This window comes from Felis catus, chromosome E1, assembly GCF_018350175.1.
Source record: "Felis catus isolate Fca126 chromosome E1, F.catus_Fca126_mat1.0, whole genome shotgun sequence".
In the NCBI taxonomy this organism is placed as follows: Eukaryota; Metazoa; Chordata; class Mammalia; order Carnivora; family Felidae; genus Felis; species Felis catus.
Window position 1 is genome coordinate 2,194,310 of NC_058381.1, and position 23,194 is coordinate 2,217,503.

A 23,194-nucleotide genomic window follows, 5' to 3' on the forward strand; every position below is an offset into this window, starting at 1 on the left:
AAACCCACATTCTGACCTTCCCCCACGAGGCTGGGGATGAAAAGGGCTGCGAGTCCCTAACTGTAATTTGAGGCTCGGTTCTCCGAAAGTTCTTTTCGGGAATAACGTAAAGAGGGGGAAAAAAAAAAGGCAGAGATAATTACAAGGATAGCTATTCACGAAACGCGTTGGTACGCCGACGGCGGCAGCTGACACCAAAACAAAGTAGTACCCAAGTCGGGGAGCTGGTCTCCGGAAATGAAGGGGGACAGAAACGAAACACCCGTTCAGGGAAACGCACCGGACGCTTAGGTTCCAGGGAAGAGTAGACCAATAGGGACCTGAGAGGAGGTCCGAAAGGTAGGGACTACGTCATCGCGGAGGAACACACTCGGCGGTCGCGAGAGAAAAATCATGTGATCTCAGAGAAGGGCGGAGCGTCACGTGGCGGCCGCGGGAAGTAGAGCCGGCCGCGGGGAGGTGGGGGGAGGGGCGCTGGGGGGCGGGGCCGGGGCGGCCGGAGCGGGGCCGGGCCTGGCGCTAGGCCCCCCGCCGTCGGGCGTGTCCGCGTCGGCCCCCGGCGAGGTCCCGCCTGTCTGGCTTCTGGTCCAGTATCTCCTGCCGCCACACTGCCGCGTCGTCCTAGCCCGCAGGCCAGGTTCCTTCCGGACACGCGGCCGCCCTCCCGGTCCCCACCGGGGCGCCCATCCCGTCTCCAAGACCCTTCCCGCCAGAGCACCTGATGCCGAGTCTCCCCCCTCCTCCCCCAAAGCCAACAGCGCCTCGCCCCGACAGGGGGGGACGTGAACAAAGACGCCTCCCTTCATCTCCCAACCCCCAGAGAAGGACCTGGGGCAGCTTTGGTTTCAAAGTTATAATGCATGGTTTAAAAGAGAGAAAGGAGAAAAAAAAAAAAAAAAAAAAAAAAAAGCTGGTTACAGGTCTGAGGGAGTCTAGGAAGAAGGGAAAATAGAAGGAAAAGAAAGGGGGGAGGGCAGGACAAGTTTGGGGAAAATCCAGTGGCCCAAAATCCCAGTTTCCCACCCACAGCCCAGCCCTTGGAGTGAAGAATTAGATCAGTTTTGTACAAGAGTTTTTAAAAAATCAAATCACAACAAAGCTGGCTTGGCTTTTCTTTGAGCCTCCCGGATTACCGAATGTCTGTCTCTCATTCTGGCCGGTCTGGTCTCTCCACCAGACAGTTCGGGCTCTCCCCGGCCTCCGCTTCTGTCCCAGTCTGGGGTTTCCAGGGAGCGCGAACTCGAAGTCAGAGTGAGGCTGCTTGCGAGTGTGGCCCGTGTGTCTGTCCAGACTCCACACGGAGCGCAGGGCTCCCTGGGCAGAGAGGGGCGGGAGGGGCAGGTCCTGCCCAGGCAGTCCTCACCATCGGACAGGGCATCAGACGGCATCCCGAGAGCTCACCCTCCCTCTCCCCCCCACCCCAGCGCAGGTGGAGGGGGAGCAGCCGTCACCAGAGCCTGTGTTGGTGAAGGTTTCGGCTCAGCACAGAACGAACGTCGGCGGTGAACCTGGGATGACAAGATGAAGCCTCGTTGGAGATGGGGGGAGGAAATAATCACCATTCTCACATGACACCGAGGTCCAGTTTGCCCAAAACCCACTGGCTACAGGTGATGAGCTTTACTGTAAGAACACCTGGGTTCAAAGGCTAAGTTCTTAAGGGAAAAGGGGTAAGTCAAACAGGACGCGTTTTTATTCCCTCTCGGGATCCCCCACCTCCTTTCCTCAGCAATGTGTCTGGCTTCCCTTACCTGAGGGCGTCCAGCATGGGAAGCAGGTTGAGGAGGGCGGTGTCGCTGGGGTCACTGAACCACGATTTGATGGGGATGGCGTTGTCTAGGGTGGGTGAAAATAAGCGCACGTGAAAAAAACCACACAATTCAAGACTCAGGCCGGTTTTTCTTTCCTTTGGGAAAATGGGGATCATTACTTTAAAATCCGTACCCTCTCCCTGACCCACCCAAACCCAACCACTTAGGTAAACCTGCCTATTTTATTCTCCAAAACAAACTTTTTAAAAGAGGCATTCATATTCATGTCTATTTGAGAGATGGGGGTGGATGCGTGAGTGGGAGAAGGGAGCGGAGGGAGAGACTCCCTAGCAGGCTCCACGCTCAGTGCAAAGCCCGACACGGGGCTCGATCCCATGAGCCTGGGATCGTGACCTGAGCCTACATCAGCGTCAGATGCGCAAATGACTGAGCCACCCAGGCCCCTCCCCAAGATAAAATTAACCTGTAATCACCGTATCTCACATTAACGTGAGGCTTCTAATCAAATTTATTGCTACTGTCTCACCTGAAGCAAACTGATACAAGCAACGTGACCTACGAAGTGGACAAGTGGGGAAGGGAGAGTGTCTCCCAGAAACCAGAAACACCTGGCATCCTGACCTACAGTAAGCCAGGAATCCCAGCTCCAGGCATTCAAAATAACCTTCTCGGAACCACTTCCTGGTCCTGCCAGACTCACCACCCCCACCCCCCATACCTGGGTGGCTCCGGTAGGCCCCTGGGGAGTTATCCAGGATCACGATGCTGGAGAGGTCGCTGTGGACCACGGAGAGGTCCTTGATGTAGCTGCCCAGTTCCAAAGTGCAGTGCTGGAGGGTAGGGCCACGCTGGGCATCAAAAGGAGACTCGGCCCCTGTGACGGCTGCCCAATCCCAACAATGCCCACGGGCAGCCACCTCCCACAGAGGGGGTCATGCAGTACGCCTCCGCTCACCCCCCAGAAGGTCCCTTTCTGGGGAAACTGCTCAAACCCAGACCCCCTCCCTGCCAGCCTGCCTCCCGAGCCTCCTCTTACCTGTCTGTAGTATCTCCTCTTGAGAATGCTTCTGCTATTGTCCAGTTTATCTGCCACAGCAGAGCCGTAAATCTCCATGCTTGCTGTGAACACCACCAGCTCGTACCACTGGCTCACCTGAAATTCATCAGGGGGAGGGTGGGGTCAGAAGAAGCGATCCTTCCTCTGAACGCACAACTCTCCTTCACTAGACTCCGGCCCGGTCCTTCAGGCCTTTCAAGAGCATCAGATGTCTCTGAGAACACAAAATTCTGAAGGCCCCCAAACCCAAGAGTCTTAGGCCCCGTACACCCTTAAAGATTCAGAGGTGCAAGAACAGAAGATCAGGAAGCCTGTGGAAGAACAGAATTGCATCAGCACCACAAACGAACCCAAGCTACTGACAGCCGCCCTCTGACCGGCCCACAACTGCCCTTCTCCAAAACTGCCCACACCTATGTTCTCCTCACCCTGTACTTCCTCCAACCGCTCTGAATTCCCGGAGCCTTAACGCCATTCCTTCATCACAGGGCTCCCCACAGCTTCTACAAATTCACCATTTTTTTTTTCTAATGTATTTTTTTTCCTTTTTTTTTTTTTTTTTTTTTGAGAGAGAGAGTGAGTGTGTGAGCCGGGGAGGGGCAGAGAGAGAGAGGAGACACAGAATCCAAAGCAGGCTCCAGGCTCTGAGCTGTGAGCACAGAGCCCGACGTGGGGCTCGGACCCACGAACCACGAGATCATCATGACCTGAGCTGAAGTCAGATACTCAACCGACTGAGCCCCCCAGGTGCCCCCAAACTCACCACTTCTAAGAAGAAATCCACATGGGGCCTCTTATGTACAAAAAACCGGACGGGATGTTTGTCTATTACCACCTGTAGAGGAACAGGGAAGAGCTGGGGGGGGGGGGTCCTGAGCACAGGCCTGAAGGACACACACCCCTCCCTGCCACCTCCCCCCCCCCCCCCACTGCCTGCTTCCCTCCTGGCTGCCGCTGGTGCCAGAGGATGGGGACAAGGACGATATGCTCTGGGACTGGGAAAGGAAGTCTAGTTGTGAGCAGAATCACAGGCATGACCATCCCATCACTTCCCACCCCAACACACCTTAAGGATGAAGTCGGGAGGCGTTCCAGGCCGGACGGTAGGCCTCAGGACCCCGTCGTGATGGGAGTGGATAAGTGTCTCATCCAGATCCAGCACCAGGATCTTCCTCTTCACCTGGCCTGAACCACAACGGCAAGGAATGATACCCACCAACCTCCAGCCCACACCTTGAGCCCCACCTCACCTTACAGGAGCCTTCCCAGCCAACACACTCACCTAGCCGATTCCGGGACACGGGAGATAAGGGAAGGATATCATAGCGAACAGTTTGGTACTGAATTATCTAAAAACAGCAAGAGAGAGGATTAGACCCCTTGAGCGGGAGATCTTGACAGAGGAACGTTTACTATATACGGGGCATCGTGGAAGTGACTGACGATCACCTCATTTAATCCTCAAGAACGCGGTAACGACGCTATAATAACGACAATGACAGCAACATCATCGTGTCTATTTTAACAACGGAGAGACCGAGGCTTAGCCAGGTTAGATGCCTTGTGTAAGACCACACTGCTAGGAATCATCTTATTTGGTCATTTGTCCCCCCAGTTAGAATGAAAACCTGGCGAGAGCACCCGGTCCCGGCTGCGTTCCCAGGACACTGTCACAGGGTGGGTGGTTAATATCAGAGCGGATGCAGTGGTGGAGCCAGGACCGCCCTAAGGCAGGCCGACCCAAAACCTGCCCTCTTCCCTGTGCTCTGCAAGGAACAGAGACACGCACGGCTCCCCACATTTCCGCCCCATGGATCCTTCGTGACAACTCTGGTCACTCGGGGGACTGAGAGGAGTCAGTACAGGAGGTCCTTGGGTACCTAAGGGGAATGAAGGGCAAGGAGGGAATCCAGGGGTTCTCAGGTCAGCTAAGTTCCCCTGGCTGGTGGCCGCCAGGCCTATTTTAACCAGCCACCTGTCCATTTCTGTCTCTACCAGCCAAGTCACAAGTGGAAGAGAACCTCAGCCCTCCGCGCTGCCTCCTTATTCCGGTACCCAGGACAAGGCACACTGGGAAGCCCCACCCACCAGGCTGACTGATAGGGTGGCGAGAAGGCCAGAGTGAATGAAGGGCTGTGAGGGAAGTCAAGAGGGGACAAGGACGTCAACCTTCCAGCTCCTCCGAGTCTTCTCTAGAAGCTCCTGTTTCTAGCACTCAGTTCTCTTCCACGCGAGCCTGGCAGTCCCTTCCTCTGCCCTTTTCTTCTAGGCTTCTGTCCATCCCTAGGCCCCATCCCTAGGCCCCAGCCTCGCCAGAACCAGTCTCGCCCCTCGCAAGCCACAGGGCCCTCTCCTCCGAATGCCAAGGCACCTGCCCTTTTCTCCCTGCAGCAGGATGAAGGCCGCGACAGCTCGGGTGTCCTGGCCTGCTATCTCGGGTTGCACATGCTGGGCATGTAGGGAATGCTCCAAGCATCTGCCAGCAAGGGGGTGGGGGGAGAAACCAGATTGGAAGGGAAGGAAGGGAAGACAAAAGGCCGTGGGGTCAGCGCCTGCCCGGAGAGGTGCAGTTTTTCCAAAAGCTAGCCTCTAGAGGGGCTGGAGCTCTACTCCCTGCCTCCAGAACAGAAATTTCAGGGGCAAACGGGGCGTGCTCGGAGCAAAGCCAGGCAGCTAGAACAGCAGCTGACATGTAGAGAAAACCCCAGAAGCCAGCCCCACACACACCTCAGCATCTCTGACCCCAAATTCTTCCGGGCTCCTAACATGTGTTTCGGGGAAATAGCCTTGCCTCCCACCGTGATCACCCAGAAACAACCCTCACCCTAAATCAGGAAGCGGAAGGCATAGACCGGTAAAGGAGACACTGAATCTGAAGCAGGCCCACTCCCCCAAGTCAGTCAACAACGACCACCACCACCCAGGGCTCTCTGGAGACTCTCGGACCTTCCAGGTATTACTGAGGTACACCAAAGAGCACAGGCCAGGGAACTTCTGCATGTCGGCTTACTGAATTCTCCCCAGCAGTGAGAACACAGCACATTCGCTAAAGGATGTTAGCCTATGGGAGCTCTGACCTTGGAGAGAAGCTCTCTGGGGGAGGGAACCCACAGATACTTGGGGACGTGCAGTCTTCGCTGCCCACAGGACCCCTCTCAAAGCTGGGGTCTCCTGGAGAGGCAAGCCTGCCCTCAGGCTCAAGCCTACAACTGCCAAGCACTGTCTTCCCAGAGAGACACCCCAACACCAATGTGCTCCTCTCCCTAAAGCCCAACATAAAACCATCCTTCTTAGTCCCAGGGACTAGGTGACTCCAGATGCCCACACCAGGAAATAAGTTTCCGGGGCCCTTTTCGGACGAGTCCCCGTAAAGCCAACAGCAGGGGTTTCTCCTTCACACCCAGGGCTGTTCCCCTGTTTGTCACGTATGGTCTCCCACCCACACCCCTACCCTTGCCACATAAGCCCGTCTGTCCCTTGTTCCGAGCCCTAACACACAGGGAGGCTCCTAGTAACGGAAGGGTCTGTCACAAGCCCACAGCCGACAGAGCCGGTGCCATCAAACAGGTGTTCCCCTCCTCTTGGTCTCTAACAACAACTCCAGCTTTCCTAAACGGCGCCCCACCCACCACCCTGGCCCCCAAGAGTTGCCACATCCAGTCTCCGTCTTGCCCCCCCCCGCCCCGATCTCGGTTGTCCTACGGGGGTCTCCCCCCTCCCCATGCCACCCCATGCCCAGCCAAGGGTGCCCCAACCCTCTAACGGGAAAAGCCGCCGCCAGGACTCCGTTCCGAAGCCCAAATAGAGGCCCGACACTTTCCGAAAACCCGTGAGCACCGCTGACACGGGTTCCCACCACCACCAGCGCCCACCCAGGCTCACCGTGCGGATCTGCCTCCGCAAAAGGTAAATGAAGAAGCTCCAGAGCTTGGCGGCGAAGGCCACGAACGTGCGCAGCCCCAGCAGACACTGCGTCCGCATCATCCCGATGACCCCGGCACCGCCGGCCCCGGGGCCCCCGCGGCCCAGCTCCGCCAGCCCCCCGGGGGCAGCCCCCCGCCTCCGGGAGGGGGAACGGGGGCCCCGAGTGGCAGGAAAGGCTGCAGAGAGGGGCACGGAGCGGGCGGCTCAGAAAGCCACCCCCGGCGAGGGGAAAGCCCAGCGGAACCGGGAGCTGGGGGACAGGCGTGGGCAGCCCGCGGGGGCCCACATGGGCGGGGAGTGGCACCGACGGCTTCGCGGAGGTTGCGGGCCGAGACGGGTCGGGGTAGGACGGGGTCCTCAGAGACCGGGAGGGAAGGGGATGGAGAATTGGGGGAGGGGGCAGTGGGGGAGGGGGCCAGGGAGAAGGGAGGGAGGGAGAAGGGAGGGGGAGGGGAAGGGGGAAGCGGAGGGTGGCCCGCTGCGCAGGCGCGTTAGGGGGCTGCCCGCGGGAAAGGGCGGGCGGGGGCCGCGGCGCGCGAAGGGCCGCGGCGGCGGCGGCGGCGGCGGCGGACGGGCCGGCTGGGCGAAGGAACGGGGAAGGAGGGGGAGGGGGAGCCGAAGGGCGCGGATGGCTAGACCGGAGCGGCCTCCCCCTCCCCGAAGTCGGGGGTGCCTTAGCCGCTGGGGAGCGGGGCTGCAGCCTCTGCAGCCTCTGCAGCTGGATTTCCCACTCTGACAGGCGCCATTTTACCGCCCTAAGGGCTCCCTCCTCCTTTCTTCCCCCCTCCTCTTCCCCTCTGACACTGCTTCCGGTGGTGACGTGTATTCGCTTCACCGGGACTAAAGTTCCCCCTCCTCGGTCTATGGGGGCGGGTAGAGGAAAGCGAGAGCGCTCCCAACAAGGCCGCAGTATCGCGCAAGCGCGGAAGGTGGCAGCGGGGCGGACCCCGGGGGCGAGGCGGGCCCCGCCTGGAGCGGCGTGGGCGGGGCGGGTGACGTCTCTCGTCCCCGGGTGTCGGGCCGTCGGACGGGCTCGTGCGGCCTCCTACCCCTCCCGCCGACAACTGCCCCCAACGGCTCTTCCGGCCCCAGTCGTGGTAAAAATGTCCTGCGTCTGTGCGCCGGAGCTCGGGAGGGGCCCCTCCGCGTGAGCGCCCCCTGGGATATTGGACATAATCACCTCTCATTCCGGACCGGGCCGGGTCTCGGTTGTGGGAGGACTCATGGGTGCCCCGCCCCTTTTCCCTGGAGGGGGCGGGGCGGCGGGCCGTGACGCCATCAGAGGGCGCCCGAGGAGGGACGGGCCGCCAGTTGGAGATGGAGTCGGTGCTGGCTCTGCGCGGCCTGGTGCTGCTGCGGGGTGAGGGCCAGAGGCGCCGGGGGTTGCGAGCTGGGCTCGAGGGGCGGCAGCGGAGAGCGAGAGCCGCGTGTCACCGGCGAGGGGTGGTCCCCCGGGGTCGGTGAGGACGGAAACGTCAGCGTTCTCACGCTGGTTATCCGTCCCTCGCTCTCCCCAGACTCCGTGGAGTGGGAGGGGCGCAGTCTCTTGAAGGCGCTTATCAAGAAAGCTGCGCTGGGGTGAGTATCCCGCAGCCTTCCCCCCGAAGTCCCCGGGAAGGAAGGCTGGGCCCAGCTCTGTGACACTCTCCTTCATCTCTGCCTTAGTGGGGAGCAGGTCCACATCCTGGGCTGTGAAGTGAGCGAGGAAGAGTTTCGTGCAGGTTTTGACTCCAGTGTCAACAGCCGGTAAGCGCAGATTGGGAGAGAGTTTGCTGGGTGTAGGATCCCTGTAGGGAAATTGCTCTCCGTCATATTCATTGAAGGAGTGGATATGTGTCTTTCGGGAGGCCAAGATTCGTAAGAGAAATGAGGAGTGGCGAGTTCATGGAGAACCCAGAGCATGGGCCATAGAAGCGCAGACGGAAATGGAGCGTAGTAAGAGGCCGACGCTGTAGTTTCGCACCAGAAGCTGTACTGGTGGATAAAAATGAACATATTCTGTCTTTTGAGGTATTCAGAATCCGGGGATGGTTATTCCAGACGTGGATTCCAGATTTGCACCAACACTAGCTGCCAGCTACTGAGCGATTTGTTCTAGAGGCGAAAGTAACACACTGTGCAAAATTAGGGACGTATGGGAAGGCAAAGCTGTTCATGGGAGTTGGAAGAGCTTCCTGAGACCAGACCGATAGCAAAGGGTCTCAGCGTGAAAATGAGTTCAGTTGTTATCCCAAAGGCAGTGACGGCCCTTTCAACGTGTAAGAGGCGAGTGATAATCTCATACTGTTAGACTTCTCCGGTGACCAGTGTGGAGAATGGGATTCGAAGGGGGCAGCCTCAGACAGACCGGGAGGGAAGGCTGCTGTGGTAGGCCAGGTTCGCTCAGGGGTGTATGTGTACTGAGCACCAGTTACGAACCGGGTGCTGTGGTAGGCACGGTGAATGAGACGGCTGTGGTCTCTAACGCATCTTAGGGAAAGATGATAGGGGGTGACAGATCTGGCTTAAGACAGTAGCAGTAAGTAAGCATAGAGAGTTTAATTTCCAGGAGTTATCGACTGATGTGGAATAGACCTTAGGAGACCCCTGAACCCACCTGTGTGCCTGGATAAAAAAGATGACTTCCCGGTCTAGACAGCTCAGTAGCTTAAACCTGTGTTCAGCTCTGGTTTTTCAACCATGTGATGGAAGTGATGTTTCGCGTTAAGGTGGCACTTACGAGAGAAGCAACAGATAGGACGGTGGTGTCCAGGAACAAGTTGGGCCACCGTGAATCCGATCCCAGGATGTCTAACCCACGTCAGACTCCCTTTTTCTGTGGTGCTACTTTATCTATGGTTAGTAACACAGGATCTAATTCTTGATCTTCTCTAAACCGTCCTACAGGCAGGAACCGTGTCTCACATCCTGTCCCCTCCCTGTTCCTCCAGGGAATGACACGAGTTAGGCTCCACTCGGGAAACGTTTGATGGTGACGATAACTAACGTTTGTCAAGCGTGTAATACGCGTTAAGGATCGTTCTAAAGATCAAACAGTTGGTATCTGTGCATTTGTTCTACAAATGAAGAAACGGTTTTAGGATAAGTAGCTTATCAGTTAGGTGACCTTGGGTAAGTAGTAAAGCCACGCTCAGAGCCCAGGGCTTTCTGACACCAAAGCCTGTGCTGCCCACATGGTAGTCTGTGTCTCAGTTTTAGCTCTAAGTCACAGAGAGCCACAGAGATCACAGGGTGAAGTTCAAGATTGAGGGGAAGGGGCAGGGTTAATAAGTTGTCTCCTGTTTTCCCTTTGCAGGTTGGTTTACTATGACCTCTTCAGAGACCCGCTCAACTGGGCACAGACTGGGGAAGCCCTTCCGGGGGGACCCCTGGGAGCCTTGCAGGCCATGTGCGAGAGGACGGATCCTGGTCCTGTCACTGTGGCTCTCGATTCACTGAGCTGGCTGCTGCTGCGTCTTCCCTGTGCCGCCCTGTGCCAGGCCCTCTGTGCCATGAGCCGTCGGCACGCCTGCCGTGGTGAGACCCCCTTCATTACTGCTCGTCGTGTACCTTCCCCTGCCAAGGAGTAAGCCCTCTTCCATTCTGAGCAAGAACATAATTAGGGATTGCCAGTTGGGCCTTATTCCGTCTATTTAATGTTTATTCTAGTTCTGGGCTTCTTCGTAACCAGGCTTTTGTTCCTCTTCCGGGTTCATTTTTACTCATTTGTTTCATTCGTTCACTCAATGAGTACAAATTACGCGCTATGTGTCAGGCACAAATCTAGATACCAGGAGAGTAAAGACCAGCTGTGCTCAGGTTCTTGTCTTCCAGGAGCTCAAAGTGCCAGAAAGGATACAGACAAGTTAGCAGTTACAAGACAGTCTGATAGCAGCCGTGATGATAAAGGAACATACACAGGGCGTCCTAAGGAAAGAACTGTCTCGAAGAGGAAGGGGTTAGCCAGGCAAATTTGGCCAGACCAGGGGCCCTGGGAGTAGCCCTGAAGTATACCGTGGATTCTAGAACTGACCATGCAGTCAGCTACCCAACTTTGTGTTAAGGTGCTTGAGTCTCTCAGTGTTTCAGTTTACTCTGTAAGAGTGGGGGGAAGGGGTGAAATTACAGTATTAGCATGAACTATTTAACTTTTTTTAATGTTTATTTTTGAGAGAGAGTGTAAGTGGGGTAGAGGCAGAGAGGGAGACACAGAATCCGAAGCCGGCTCCAGGCTCTGAGCTGTCAGCACAGAGGCCGACACGGGGCTCGAACTTACAGACCGTGAGATCGTGACCTGAGCTGAAGTCAGACGCTTAATCAACTGAGCCCCCCAGGCGCGCCTAGGAGGAACCATTTAGAATTGCTGTTAGGTCAAGTGATAGCGATGTCATATGCTTCAGCCCAAACATGCCGACGTTTGTAAGCATCAAAACACGAAGGCATCTTCTAGCACAGTGCTGACGCTCTTTAAGTGTGTGTGTGCGCGCTCCGCAAAAGGGAGAGACAACGGGAGGGAGTCAAAGGCACTGACTGAGATGGGGTCAAGTTCCAAAAGCCTCAAGTAGTTCATCATGTAAGAGATGAAGCTGGAAAGTAAGCAGAGACTGGAAGAGGAAGGGGTTAACTCCGTCCCGAAGGCCCTGAGGGAGGAGCTCCGAGGAAGGACCAAGTCAGAGTAGGCCTGGCTCACATTCACTCTGAGGAGGTGAGGGCTGCAGCTCCGCAGTCCCAGCCTCACCAAGGGAAGTCAGGATTGTGGCGGAGCCGCAACGGAACGTGGGGCACCCCCTCCTTCCTCCTCCTTTACTGTTCCATCCCTGGCCTCCACTCTGAGTGTCCCCCACTGCCCTTTGTGCCCCACGCTTGTTGTCCTTCCAGGTGGCAGCCTCGCAGCGGAGCAGCTGTGCGTGCTAGGCCTGCTGCACCGAGAGCTCCACGGCCCGGGCCCCATGGGAGCATTGAGCAGCCTTGCCCAGACCGAGGTGACCCTGAGTGGTACAGCGGGCCAGGCCTCGGCCCACATCCTCTGTCGGAGGCCCCGACAGCGCCCAACCCTCGAGGTCAGGAGAACCCCGGGGAACCACTAAGGTCAGGGTCAGACGGAAGGGGAGTCTTGGCGGAAAGAAGAGTAAGAAAGCTGGTGTGGCCGAGCGCTTCCCTCTGTCTCCTTGTTTTGTCATTTCCCTCCTGATCCTCACCTCGGCCCTGGGAGGTGGCTTGTTTTGTTGTCCCCTTACCCAAGTTACAGACAGTGAGTGGTAGAGCCAGGATTTGAACGCAGGATTGCCTGATTCGGATCCCGTGGGCTTAACCAAGAGGAGATCTTGACTTCCAAGAAACGGCAAAGGAGAAAAGACTGGGAGCGGTTGTTGGGGGAGAAGGAGCGAGTCCCTTCGGAGAGCTTTGAAGGAGGGCGAGGGGAAGAGCGGGGGCTGGAAGCTGTTACACTGATGGTGGGGCGGGCAGGGGTGGGCAGGGGCAGGGCCGCCGGGGGCGGGGGGGGGGGGAGGTGGTCCAAGTTCTTCTCTCTGGTTTGTTCCGTCAGGTGGAAACAACCTTCCTGTTAATACTCTTTCTTCTCCCCCAGACTCTGTGGTTCTCCGTCCTGCCTGACTTGAGCCTGGATCTCCAAGGGGGACCCCCGCTAGAGTCCCAGCCCCACCCAGATCCTCACACACCGCAGGTATCTCGCAGGCCAGGGGCGGAAACGAGGGAACGAGGGAACGGGGGAACGGAGCTTGTGGGCCTGGTGAAAGGAGAGACTGGAAACTGCAGGGGGTGGGGGTGGGGTCAGGGGTGCAGCCATGAGGCAGTGGCAGTATCCCTCGTGCCTGCAGGTGGACCCCGCCTCCCACTTGACCTTTAACCTCCACCTGTCCAAGAGAGAGCGAGAAGCCAAGGATAGCCTGACACTGCCTTTCCAGTTCAGCTCCGAAAAGTAAGGTTGGGGGCCGGGCGCCTGGGTTCCTGAGTAGAGCCCTGCGTCCGGGCCTGAGAGGTGGGGTGATGGCAGGTTATTGATTAACCTCAGACTTTACAGGGGCTGAAGTCCACCTCCAAAGACAAGTCTGGGGAGTGGTTCTCTACCCGCTCCTGCCCCAACGAGGCTAAAGGGCCTCTATGTCTCCTTTTTCGCCATTAGAGCCTTAGGTCACAGAGCAATCGGGTCTGGGCTGAGCCAGACCAGACCCTGGGGAAGTGGCCCTGCCCCTCTCTAGGCAACAGTGTTACTGGGAGGACGGGAAGCCAGTTGGGTGTGGTAGGGACAGGTTCATAATGGCCTCTGTATGCCTGTCGTTCCGTGCTCAGTGTGTGGGCGGGCGAAGCCACACCGTGGCAGGATCCGTGCCCTTGAGCTGCTAAGAACGTAGGGGATCGTTAGGAGAGCGGCATCAGTCTATCCCGGTGCTGGATGCGGCTCCCATGCTGACTAAACGAGGAGGTCAGAGAAAGGGACTTGAACCCAGAAAACACGAAAGCCAACGAGAAAGAGGGAGTCAGTCACCAGGAAGCGTGTCCAGACAGGACCAGCACCCGCTCCCCCTCCTCTCCCCAGACAGCAGGCTCTGCTGCGCCCTGGGCCCGGCCCTGCTACCAGCCGCATCTTCTATGAGCCAGACACGTTCGATGACCTGGACCCAGAAGACCCAGATGGTGACCTGGATGTTTGACGGGGAGCCTTGACTAGCCTGTACTGGGGAGGGGGGAGAGAGACCTTGGACGCGTAACCATCCTTTCGTTGTTTGCGGCGGCCTTACCCTGCCCCACCTGTGTTCCCTGTGTGCGGAGGTCCTGCCTCGTGACCCCCGAGTCAGGGAGTGGCTTCCAGGCGGGACAAGACACGGGAAGGGGCAGAGGGGAAGGTGAGGGAACAGAGACGCCTCCCTTCCCAGCCTAATAAAATCTATTTTTTTACGAAAAAAGAAACTTTGCTAGCTGTGTAAGCGGGAGTTGGCAGTGGGAGGGACTGCGTGGGAAGAGGCAGGGAAGCCAGGCACCTGAGTCTTGGAGAGTCACTAGCGTTGGGGCCCAAGTGACAGCGGTGCCACAGGGAGGGCCTTGCACACCGATAGCGCTCAGGGTGTGTTGTTTTAAACTGAAGCAGATACACTTAAAGGTTCCGGGTTCCCTGCAAGGATCTGGGTTGAAAGAAAGCAGAGACCCTGAAGGGGGAGGAAAAAAAAGCCTCCTTTCCAAAACATACGGTTTTATTCCTGTACAAAAAGCACACCCTCCTCTTTTTGCGTCCCTCACCCAACCCCCTCGGGGGAACTGTACAAGGTGCGCGAGCGAGCGGGGTGGCGGGGCTTGTCTGTCTCCGCACCCCGCCCACGGGCCGAGCTCTGCCCCAGGCCGGTTCAGGTCCCCGGGCACACCACAGGCTGCCAGGCCGGGCCAGGGGGCCCCCGGCTCACACATACTCCTTGGCAGAGTTGGGCTTGGGGTAGGAGCGGGGTGCGCGGTACCCAGCTTTGCTGTCACTCCCGGGACAGGAGCAAGAGAGCAGGGCGCCTCCCAGGATGACCAGAGCCGACCCCGCCCAGCCAATGAAGATGGCAGGACCGAACTCGTACCTATGGAGAGAGGGGGTCGGGGTCAGAAACGCTGCCTTTCCTGGAGGGGGATCCGGAACTGTCGCCCCTTTAGGAGGCCGGGCTCCCATACTTACTTCAGATTCATGGGGACCAACGGGTTATAAAAGTCTGTGACGATCTGGTGGCCGTACCAGGAACAAGCTACCAAGGCAGCAAGACCTGGGGGCGAGAGAGACTGGCATGTTGGGAGGCCCGGGGCCGGCACCTTGCTCGCCTCCACGCTCCGCCTGGGCCCTCCTTGGGCCTGCAGCTCACCTGCCACGATGAAAACGATGCCTCCGGTCATGGCTATCCGGGCCTTCTTCACTTTGTCGTCTCCCCCGCAGCTTGTACACTTCATGCCCATCGTGGCCACGAACATGGCCAGGAAGCCCAGCACCAGGGACACCACCATGAGGGCTCGGGTGGCCTGGATGGCCGCTGCGGGGAAGGGGGAAGGACGCCCTCATTCCTGGAAACGCGGGTCGCTGGGCTGGGGCCCCTGGGGCGTCCGAGCCCCGCGCAGCGCCGGGTGGATCCCGCCCCCTCCCGGCTCCGCGGCCTCGCCGCTCCGCCCCGCCCTCCTTCTGCCTTAGGACCCGCCCGGGGCGCGAGGGTTTCGGCGAAACCGCCCCGGCTGGGGAGAGGGGGGCAGGGAGGAAGGGGCCCGCGGAGAGGGGCGGCGGCGGCGGCGGCGGCGGCCGGAGCCCCCGCACGGGCCGCAGATCTCGGCCCGCGGCCCAGCCCTGACCCCCATTATCGCGGCCACCGGCTCTGTGGCTTCGGCTAATCGGCCGATAAGATTACAGGCCGCAGGCGGCGGCCCTCGTCTGACGGCGCGCACGGCTCCTCCGCGGACCCAGCGCCCTCCGCCCCGCGCCGCCTTTTGTCCGAGAGAAAAGGGCGGGAGACGGAGGCCGCCAGCCGCGCAGGGCGGCGGGGGTAGGAGAGGCCTAGAGGGGGCTGGGCCGCCGGGCGACGAGACCCGGGGAGTCTCGGCCGGGGTGGGGGGGGGGGGGCGCAGCCGACGTGCAGCCCCCACCACCCCGCCCCCGGCCCGGTCCGGCCGCTTCCGCGTCCTGCACCCCCGCAACCCCGGGCGTCGGGCCTCGCGCCCTTGCTCCGCACCCCGCCCGGCGCCCTCGTTCCCGGGCGCGTCCGCCCCGTCGGCCCCGCGGCCTTACCCGGCAGGGCGAGCACCGAGTCGTACATCTTGCAGCTCATCATGCCGGTGCTCTGCGTGACGCAGTCCATCCACAGCCCCTTGTACATGGCCTGGGCCGTGATGATGTTGTCGCCCGCGTACGAGCTCATCTGCCACTGCGGGATGGCGGTGGCCGCCACCAGGCCCACCCAGCCCAGCAGGGCCAAGGCAAAGCCCAGCAGCTGCAGGCCCGAATTGGCCATCTTCGCCCTCGGAAGAGCCTGGGGACGCCGGGCGGGCGACCCTGCGGTACAGCAAACCCACCTCGGGGGGGCAGCCCCACAGAAAGAGACGAGTCACCCGAAGAGAAGGTTGGGGTCAAGTGACTGCAGATCTTTTTGTCACTCGAGAAAAACACCAAAAAACAAAAAAAACCACACACACACACAAATCGATCCTTCCGGCGGGGCAAGGGTCTCACAGAAGGATCAGGCCACGCCCGGGGACTGGTGGTCGAAAAAGCGATCCCCCGAAGGCCAGGCGGTCCCCTCCGGCGTTCTCCGCGACCCTACCCAGACGGAAGGCGGAGGGGCGGTGTGTGCGCGGTCCTGGGTACTGGAAGCCCCCAAAGTGCCCTGGGCTGTCGGCCTGAGGCTGCAGTGCCCGGTGGCTCGGCGGTGAGCGGGCAGGTGCTGGCGGACAGGTGCGGCGCACCTGAGTATATGTAGGGCGTCAGGGGCGCGCCCCCGCGGGCACCGGGAGCGCGGGGGGGAGGCGGGACCAGAGGGCGGCCGAGGGTGACCTGACGTCACCGAAGGGACACTCACCTGAGCCGGAAGTCCTGGCCCCCACCCCTCCTTGCCCAGGTGAAGAGGAAGAAACCTGAGCCCCAGGGTCACGCCCCTTCTCCTGCCCGGCTTGGATTGCGGGTAGGGAGGAGGCGGCGGCTTCTCTGGAGTTCCCAGCTTGGAGTCAGCCCCTCCAGACTGGACTTCCCTGGGCGGCGGGATGCCCCTTCTCCTCTCCCCGGCAGGTGCGCCTGGGATACTGCGGCCCCAGAGCGGGGGACACCCTGGGCCCCTCGGTTCCGCACCCCCTCCACCCCTCCCCTCCGCTGGGACTCTTGGTTTCTACTCTAGGCGCTCTTTGTCCTGCCCTACTTTCGTCCCCACCCCTCTGCTTCCTTTTCTTCAGTCGGCTCTCCTAAGCGTCCCCACCTTGGGGAACCCTAGCTCCAGTCCCTCAGAACTGCCCCCCTTCAGCAGCCTCCTTGGAGTCTGCATTCCCAGAACCACCAGCCCAGCAGCACCCCGATGCCCGGTGCCCCCTGGCCGCCACCCTCCTGTCCCGCCCTCCAGCTGACACCTGGCTCCCAGGCCCCGGCCTCCACAGCCCCATCTTCTTGGCTGTCCATTCCAATCCCTATCCCTGACCTGCCTGGACCCTTGGCACCCCACCTCAAGGGGGTCACTATCCCCCACCTGCGACGAGGGTCCTTCCTAGCAAAAGGAAGAAAGCACTGAGGCCAGAAGTCAGCAGAGGGTGGGGAGCGGGGTCAGGCCTAGGTGACATTCTTGGCCACACCTGTCGCTCCCTTCCCTTGGAGACTTTCCAAACCTGTACTCCACTTTCTCCTTCCCTCCCGTCTTAAACACATTTCCCTTTCCTTCTTTCTGAGCCTGGACCTGACTCTGTGCACCCTCTCCGTCATGCAGGGCTTCCTCCCTCGGGAGTCTACCTCCCAGCCCCTTCCCTGCCCCTGCGCCCCGCAGCGCCACTCTGCTGCCCCCTGGCCCGGAGTCCTCCCCACCCACCTCTCCGCTCCCAGACCCACGTGTTTCCAGCCCCCCTCTCCATGTCTATTTTTTCCCTCCACTCTCCCACATTTCCCATTTTTCTTCCTCCTCTCAAACATTTCTCTGTAAGGCTCTCCTTTTTTGATTCATGGTGAGGTGTTGTTGTTTTTTTTAACCTATCTTTTTTTCTTACAATTTATTTTGAGAGAGAGAGAGAGAGAGAGAGAGAATCCCAAGCAGGCTCCACACTGTCAGCCCAGAGCCCGATGTGGCTCGAACCCACAAGAGTGAGATTGTGACTTAAGCCAAAATCAGGAGTCAGAAGCCCAACCAACTGAGCCACCCAGGTGCCCCAAGTTTTTTTTTTTGTTGTTTTTTTGTTTTTTTGTTTTTGTTTTTTTTAAGGTGCTTTCCAGCTCCAAAATGTTATGTTTCTCATTACGGAAGTATATCCAGCTTGTGTGCAAGCTCACTGCCACACCTCAGTCTGACCCGCCACATCTGCCTCTTGCCTGCCCACCCCAGCTGCCTCCAAACCGACAGCCCCGTTTCCCCGCTTGTCCTTTTGAAATCTATTCTCCGGAAGTGAACTGGTTTGTTTGTTTCAGACTGGGGTCCCGTTACTTTCTGTTTAAAATCCTTAAAGCAGGGGGCACCTGGGTGGCTCAGTAAATTAAGTGTCTGATTTTGGCTCAGGGCCTGATCTCACGGTTCGTGAGCTCGAGCCCCCTGTCGGGCTCTGAGCTGACCGCGCTGAGCCTGATCCTCTCTCTCTCTGCCCCTCCCCTACTCGTTCCCGGGCGCCGGTGCATGCGCGCGCACGCGCGCTCTCTCTCTGTCTCTCGCTCTCTCTCTCAATAAATACACTTAAAAAAATAAAAATGAAACAAAATCCTTAAAAGCCTCCAAAGTCTCTCCTCGCTCCAGTGTTGCTACACTGGGCTTGGCAAAATAAATGCCGTGTGTGGCTCGCCGGACTGTGCCTCGGCCATACGAGCCCTCTCTCTGCTCCCGACGTGTATCTCTTTTACTACTTTCCTTCACACACTCTGTTCTCTACGCCTGGATGCTCTTGTCCCTGTCCCCTCCCCTCCTTCCTCTACCCTGCTGACCGACGCATCCGACTCATCCTTCAGCAATCAGCTGGAGTCTCGCTTCTCCTGGGAAGCCTGACCTGACCACCCCGCCCCAGACTGAGTCATATCCCTCGGTGGATGTGCTCACTCACCGCTACTTGGTGCTTTAACTGCATGACTTCTTATCACAGAAACTATTTACTCGCGTGCCTATTTACTCAGTGTCAGTCTTCCCCTGTCGATGCCTCCGGGTTTATCGCCAATAAATATTTGATGAATGAATGAAAAAATAAACTACAAATTAACGATGTTTTCATCCACTGGTTCAACAAATGTTTCCCGAGGGCCCGTATAAATGGCTCCAGACCTTGCTCCGGACGTACAGCTGGAACGACCCAGATGAGGACACTGCCCTCCTCGGGTCACTCGGATGCTAGAGGGAGGAAGCAGACAATAAAGGCAGAAACAAGATGCCACATGTTATCAAGGCAATAAAACAGGGCAATGTGATGAGGTTGGGTCCACTGGAGGGAGACCTTTCTAGGAAGTGACTAGCAAGGAACCAGCCAAGAGAAAACCATGTTGGGTGAAGAAAGTGGAAAGGGCCGAGACCCTGTGTGGGCTGCCCCTTTGCGATTTTGTAGTATTCGTTTCTTTTTTTTTAATTGTCTTTAACGTTTAATTATTTTTCGGAGAGACGGAATGTGAGCAGGAGATGGGCAGAGAGAGAGGGAGACAGAGAATCCAAAACAGGATGCAGGCTCTGAGCTGTCGGCCCAGAGCCCGACGTGGGGCTCGACCCCACAAACCGTGAGATCATGACCTGAGCCCAAATCAGGCACTTAACCAACTGAGCCACCCACGTGCTCCTATGGTACTAATTTTAAAGCAGGAGCTCTCCACCTCAGCACCATTGACCTTTGGGGCCAGATAACTCTTTGCTGCAGGTGACTGTCCTGTTCATTATAGGATATTTAGCATAACATCTTTGACTTCTATTGATTAGATGCCAGGAGAGCCCTCCGCTGAGCCCCAAGGTGACAATCCAAAATGGCTCCAGACGTTGCCGGATGTCGGGGTGACGAGAGGGGCAAAATGGGTCCCGGCGAAGAGCCACCGATTTCAAGCGTGGCCAGGCAGCATCACTGTGGCTGTTTTGCTCTGGTTAGCCTCCAGTAAACAGTCGGGTACAAGGAGCGAGTAGACGGATGATTGGACTTGACCACGGTTGGGATTTTGCTAAGGAGAGGAAGGAGTTTGAGGTTTTTGCACGAGAGTGCTGCAGGTGTTCGAGCCCGGATGTAAATCGGGTCGTAAGAAGAGTAAACGCAAAAGGCTTGGGCGTTAGTGGCAAACTGGGGGTGGATGGTGTGGAGGTCTCTCCCCACGAAGAGAAGGGAGCGAGATACCTGGGAAAATGAGCTGGTCGGCTGGGAATAACATTCGATTTGCATCAAAATTATAAAGCGCCTAGGAATTAACCAAGTATTGACAAGACCTCAGTGGGAGAAAAAAACAGTTTAATTCAAATAAAGGACATAGATAACTTGGAAGAATAGAGAAACAGCCCCTGCGCTTATAAATGCGGTGACTTCACATTATAAAGACATCAGTTGTCTCCAGAATAAATAATTTTATATATTACCAGTAAAATCCAATTAAAAAAATGTTTCTTTAGAGAGTGCGTGAGCGTGAACGGAGGAGGGGCAGACAGAGAGGAAGATAGCAAGAATCCCAAGCAGGCTCCTCACTGTCAGCACAGAGTCTGATTCAGAGCTCGAACTCTCAAACGGGGAAATCATGACCTGAGCCGAAACCAAGAGTCGGACACTTAACCGACTGAGCCACCCAGGCGCCCCAAAAAGGAATGAACTCTTGAGATACACAACAGCATGGATGAATCTCAAAATAATTACGTCGTGAAAGAAGCCAGCCCCCCCCCCATACATCCTGTATGTGTCCGTTTGCATAAAATTCCAGAAAATGCAAAGTGTTCTAGGAAGACTGGCACTGGCTGCCTACAGGGGTGAGTGGAAAGGGCTGTAGGGAGGGATTACAAGAGGTAAAGGAAACCCCGGGGGATGATGGATATGTCCACTATCTTGATGACGGGGATGGTTTCGTGGGTGTGGACATCGGTCAAAACTTACCAAATTGTACATTTGAAATATGTGCAGTTTATTGTTTGTGAATTATACCTCAATAAAGCCGTTAAAAAAAACAAAAACAAAAACAAAAACAAAAACATAACTGGGTTCGATCTACTCTAAGCACCATATGAGTGTTCCATTATTCCCCTTCATTAAAACCCTAAGATGTAGGGGCACCTGGGTGGCGCAGTCGGTTAAGCGTCCGACTTCAGCCAGGTCACGATCTCGCGGTCCGTGAGTTCGAGCCCCGTGTCGGGCTCTGGGCTGATGGCTCAGAGCCTGGAGCCTGTTTCCGATTCTGTGTCTCCCTCTCTCTCTGCCCCTCCCCGTTCATGCTCTGTCTCTCTCTGTCCCAAAAATAAAATAAAAAACGTTGAAGAAAAAAAAAATTAAAAAAAAAAGTAAATGAACATTTAAAGACTTTTTTAAAAATTAAAACTGACGTTGGGGTGCCTGGGTGGCACAGTCGGTTAAGCGTCTGACTTCAGCCAGGTCACGATCTCACAGTCTGTGAGTTCGAGCCCCGCGTCAGGCTCTGGGCTGATGGCTCGGAGCCTGGAGCCTGTTTCCGATTCTGTGTCTCCCTCTCTCTCTGCCCCTCCCCCGTTCATGCTCTGTCTCTCTCTGTCCCAAAAATAAATAAACGTTGAAAAAAAAATTAAAAAAAAAAAAAGAAAACCCTAAGATGTAGATGCTATTATTATCTTCCTTCTCGTTTTATAGATGAGGTATATAAGACACAAAGAGCTTAGGTAACTTTCCCAAGGGCAAAGTTAGCAAGTTGGTAAGGGCACTCAAACTCAGGGAGTGTGAGCCCAGAGCCCATACTTTTTTTTTTTTCATGTTTATTTGTTTTTGAGAGAGAGACAGAGCATGAGCCCGGGAGGGGCAGAGAGAAAGGGGGACACAGGATCCGAAGCAGGCTCCAGGCTCTGAGCTGTCGGCACAGGGCCCGACGCGGGGCTCGAACTCACAGACCGTGAGATCAAGACCTGAGCCGAGGTCAGGCGCTCAACCAACTGAGCCCCCCAGACGCTCCCCAGGGTCCATACTCCTAACTGCTGCATCTAGCCGTTTGCTGAGAGGCTGGGGCGGTAACAGAAGCCTCTCGCATTCTCGCACTGCTGATGGACGCGGAGCCGGGGACAGTCAGTCCTCAGAGCAAGCTGGTAGTACTTAGTCAAAGTAGGTGTTAAGTATGCCCTATGACTCAGAAATTCCACTTGTGTAGACAGATATAATTAATAATAGACATACGGATAGGCAGCGATGTCTCTCCCAGAGAAGTTCTCACAGGAAGCGGTAACAAGCCGGGTAGGAAATGTGTGTTGACACATTCTTTTGTTGCGTTTGGGAACTGATGGGTGTTCATCAGCGGGACCTCGAGCAACTACACGTGGCTTGAGTGACACCGTGGAGCCCCCACGCAACAGACTTGGTAATCACAGAGCATGAAGGAGGACGGAAACCATGGTGCTTACAAGGGCACCTGGGGGGCTCAGTCGGTTAAGCATGGGACTCGCCATTTTGACTCAGGTCATCGAGTCCCGCGTGGGGCTCTGCACTGACCGCAGGGAGCCTGCTTGGGATTCTCTCTCTCTCTCTCTCTCTCTCTCTCTCTCTCTCTCTCACACACACACACACACACACACACTCTCCCTCTCTCTCTCTCTCAAAATAAATAAACTAAAAAAAAAACAAACCATAGTGCTTCTGGTCAGTAAGTAGGATCAGAATGAAATATATAACAAGATGCTATTTACATAAATTAGAAATGTTTGCGGGAATGCCAGCTGGTGCAGCCACTCTGGAAAACAGTATGGAGGTTCCTCAAAAAGCTAAAAACAGAACTACCCTATGACCCAGCAATTGCACTACTAGGCGTTTATCCACGGGATACAGGTGTGCTGTTCTGAAGGGACACATGCACCCCCATGTTTACAGCAGCACTATCGACAATAGCCAAAGGATGGAAGGAGCCCAAATGTCCATCGATGGATGAATGGATAAAGAAGATGAGGTATATATATGCAATGGGGTATTACTTGGCAATCAAAAAGAAGGAGATCTTGCCATTGGCAACTACGTGGATGGAACTGGAGGGTCTTACGCTAAGTGAAATTAGAGAAAGACAAAAATCATATGACTTCACTCATATGAGGACTTTAAGACACAGAACAGATGAACACAGGGAAGGGAAGCAAAAATAATATAAAAACAGGGAGAGGGGCAAAACAGAAGAGACTCAGAAATATGGAGAACAAACTGAGGGTTGCTGGAGGGGGTGGGGGGGGGAATGGGCTAAGTGGGGAAGGGGCATTAGGGAATCTACTCCTGAAATCATCGCTGCACCATATGCTAACTACTTTGGATGTGAGTTTAAGAAAATAAAATAAATAACAAAATAGGATTTGTCAAAAAATAAAAATAAAAATAAAGAAATGTTTGCACAGAAAACAACTGATGTTTTGCAAGAGCACAAACACAAGTGAGCATGAAATGCATTGGAATGGCTGCCTTTTGAGGGAGGACAAAGGGAAATGGGTTGTGAATCCAAAAAAAGTTTTGTTTTCCTTTTTTTTTTTTTTTAAGTAAGCTCTATGCCCAACGTGGGGCTTGAACTCACAACCCTGAGATCAAGAGTCACATGCTGTACCAACTGAGCCAGCCAGACGCCCCAAAAGAGAATAGCTTTTAAAATGAAAACAAGACGTATGGGGCA

General features: G+C 56.4%; 3 protein-coding genes across 5 annotated transcripts; 1 reads left to right on the top strand and 2 right to left on the bottom strand.

Annotated features, from left to right (window-relative positions):
* Positions 1-1,055: 1,055 nt before the first annotated feature.
* Positions 1,056-6,845, bottom strand: CTDNEP1 (CTD nuclear envelope phosphatase 1). 2 transcript variants are annotated; one of them, XM_003996161.5, is made up of 8 exons: positions 6,712-6,845; positions 4,112-4,178; positions 3,896-4,014; positions 3,593-3,664; positions 2,809-2,925; positions 2,491-2,602; positions 1,752-1,836; positions 1,056-1,508 (listed from the first exon to the last, which is right to left on the bottom strand). In XM_003996161.5, exons 1-8 carry the CDS (start codon positions 6,811-6,813, stop codon positions 1,448-1,450), a joined length of 735 nt encoding a protein of 244 aa, XP_003996210.1. In that variant the 5' UTR covers positions 6,814-6,845; the 3' UTR covers positions 1,056-1,447. The 2 variants fall into 2 exon arrangements, with proteins under 2 accessions (XP_003996210.1, XP_011287179.1); XM_011288877.4 differs by having other exon boundaries at positions 2,491-2,620.
* A 1,076-nt stretch (positions 6,846-7,921) lies between these two features.
* Positions 7,922-13,659, top strand: ELP5 (elongator acetyltransferase complex subunit 5). 2 transcript variants are annotated; one of them, XM_006939746.5, is made up of 8 exons: positions 7,924-8,113; positions 8,271-8,331; positions 8,419-8,499; positions 10,049-10,269; positions 11,611-11,792; positions 12,320-12,415; positions 12,570-12,670; positions 13,289-13,659. In XM_006939746.5, the coding sequence occupies exons 1-8, from the start codon at positions 8,071-8,073 to the stop codon at positions 13,401-13,403; spliced, it is 900 nt and encodes a 299-aa protein (XP_006939808.1). In that variant the 5' UTR covers positions 7,924-8,070; the 3' UTR covers positions 13,404-13,659. The 2 variants fall into 2 exon arrangements, with proteins under 2 accessions (XP_044900990.1, XP_006939808.1); XM_045045055.1 differs by lacking the exon at positions 8,419-8,499 and having other exon boundaries at positions 7,922-8,113.
* Positions 13,660-13,922: 263 nt separating this feature from the next.
* CLDN7 (claudin 7) lies at positions 13,923-16,241 on the bottom strand. Its single transcript, XM_011288873.3, has 4 exons — positions 15,491-16,241; positions 14,583-14,747; positions 14,402-14,486; positions 13,923-14,306 (listed from the first exon to the last, which is right to left on the bottom strand). Exons 1-4 carry the CDS (start codon positions 15,711-15,713, stop codon positions 14,144-14,146), a joined length of 636 nt encoding a protein of 211 aa, XP_011287175.1. The 5' UTR covers positions 15,714-16,241; the 3' UTR covers positions 13,923-14,143.
* Positions 16,242-23,194: the final 6,953 nt, after the last annotated feature.

Excerpts from the sequence above, each read along its gene's own strand:
- CLDN7 (XM_011288873.3), bottom strand. The coding sequence starts at position 15,713 with ATGGCCAATTCGGGCCTGCAGCTGCTGGGCTTTGCCTTGGCCCTGCTG. Across the intron at positions 14,748-15,490 it reads CTCGGTGCTCGCCCTGCCGG|CGGCCATCCAGGCCACCCGA; the intron begins GTAAGGCCGCGG and ends CCTTCCCCGCAG. Across the intron at positions 14,307-14,401 it reads TTGGTCCCCATGAATCTGAA|GTACGAGTTCGGTCCTGCCA; the intron begins GTAAGTATGGGA and ends CTCTCTCCATAG.
- CTDNEP1 (XM_011288877.4), bottom strand. The coding sequence starts at position 6,813 with ATGATGCGGACGCAGTGTCTGCTGGGGCTGCGCACGTTCGTGGCCTTC. Across the intron at positions 4,179-6,711 it reads TGCGGAGGCAGATCCGCACG|ATAATTCAGTACCAAACTGT; the intron begins GTGAGCCTGGGT and ends TGCTGTTTTTAG. Across the intron at positions 1,509-1,751 it reads CCCATGCTGGACGCCCTCAG|GTTCACCGCCGACGTTCGTT; the intron begins GTAAGGGAAGCC and ends TTGTCATCCCAG.
- ELP5 (XM_006939746.5), top strand. The coding sequence starts at position 8,071 with ATGGAGTCGGTGCTGGCTCTGCGCGGCCTGGTGCTGCTGCGGG. Across the intron at positions 8,500-10,048 it reads GACTCCAGTGTCAACAGCCG|GTTGGTTTACTATGACCTCT; the intron begins GTAAGCGCAGAT and ends TTCCCTTTGCAG. Across the intron at positions 12,671-13,288 it reads TTCCAGTTCAGCTCCGAAAA|ACAGCAGGCTCTGCTGCGCC; the intron begins GTAAGGTTGGGG and ends TCCTCTCCCCAG.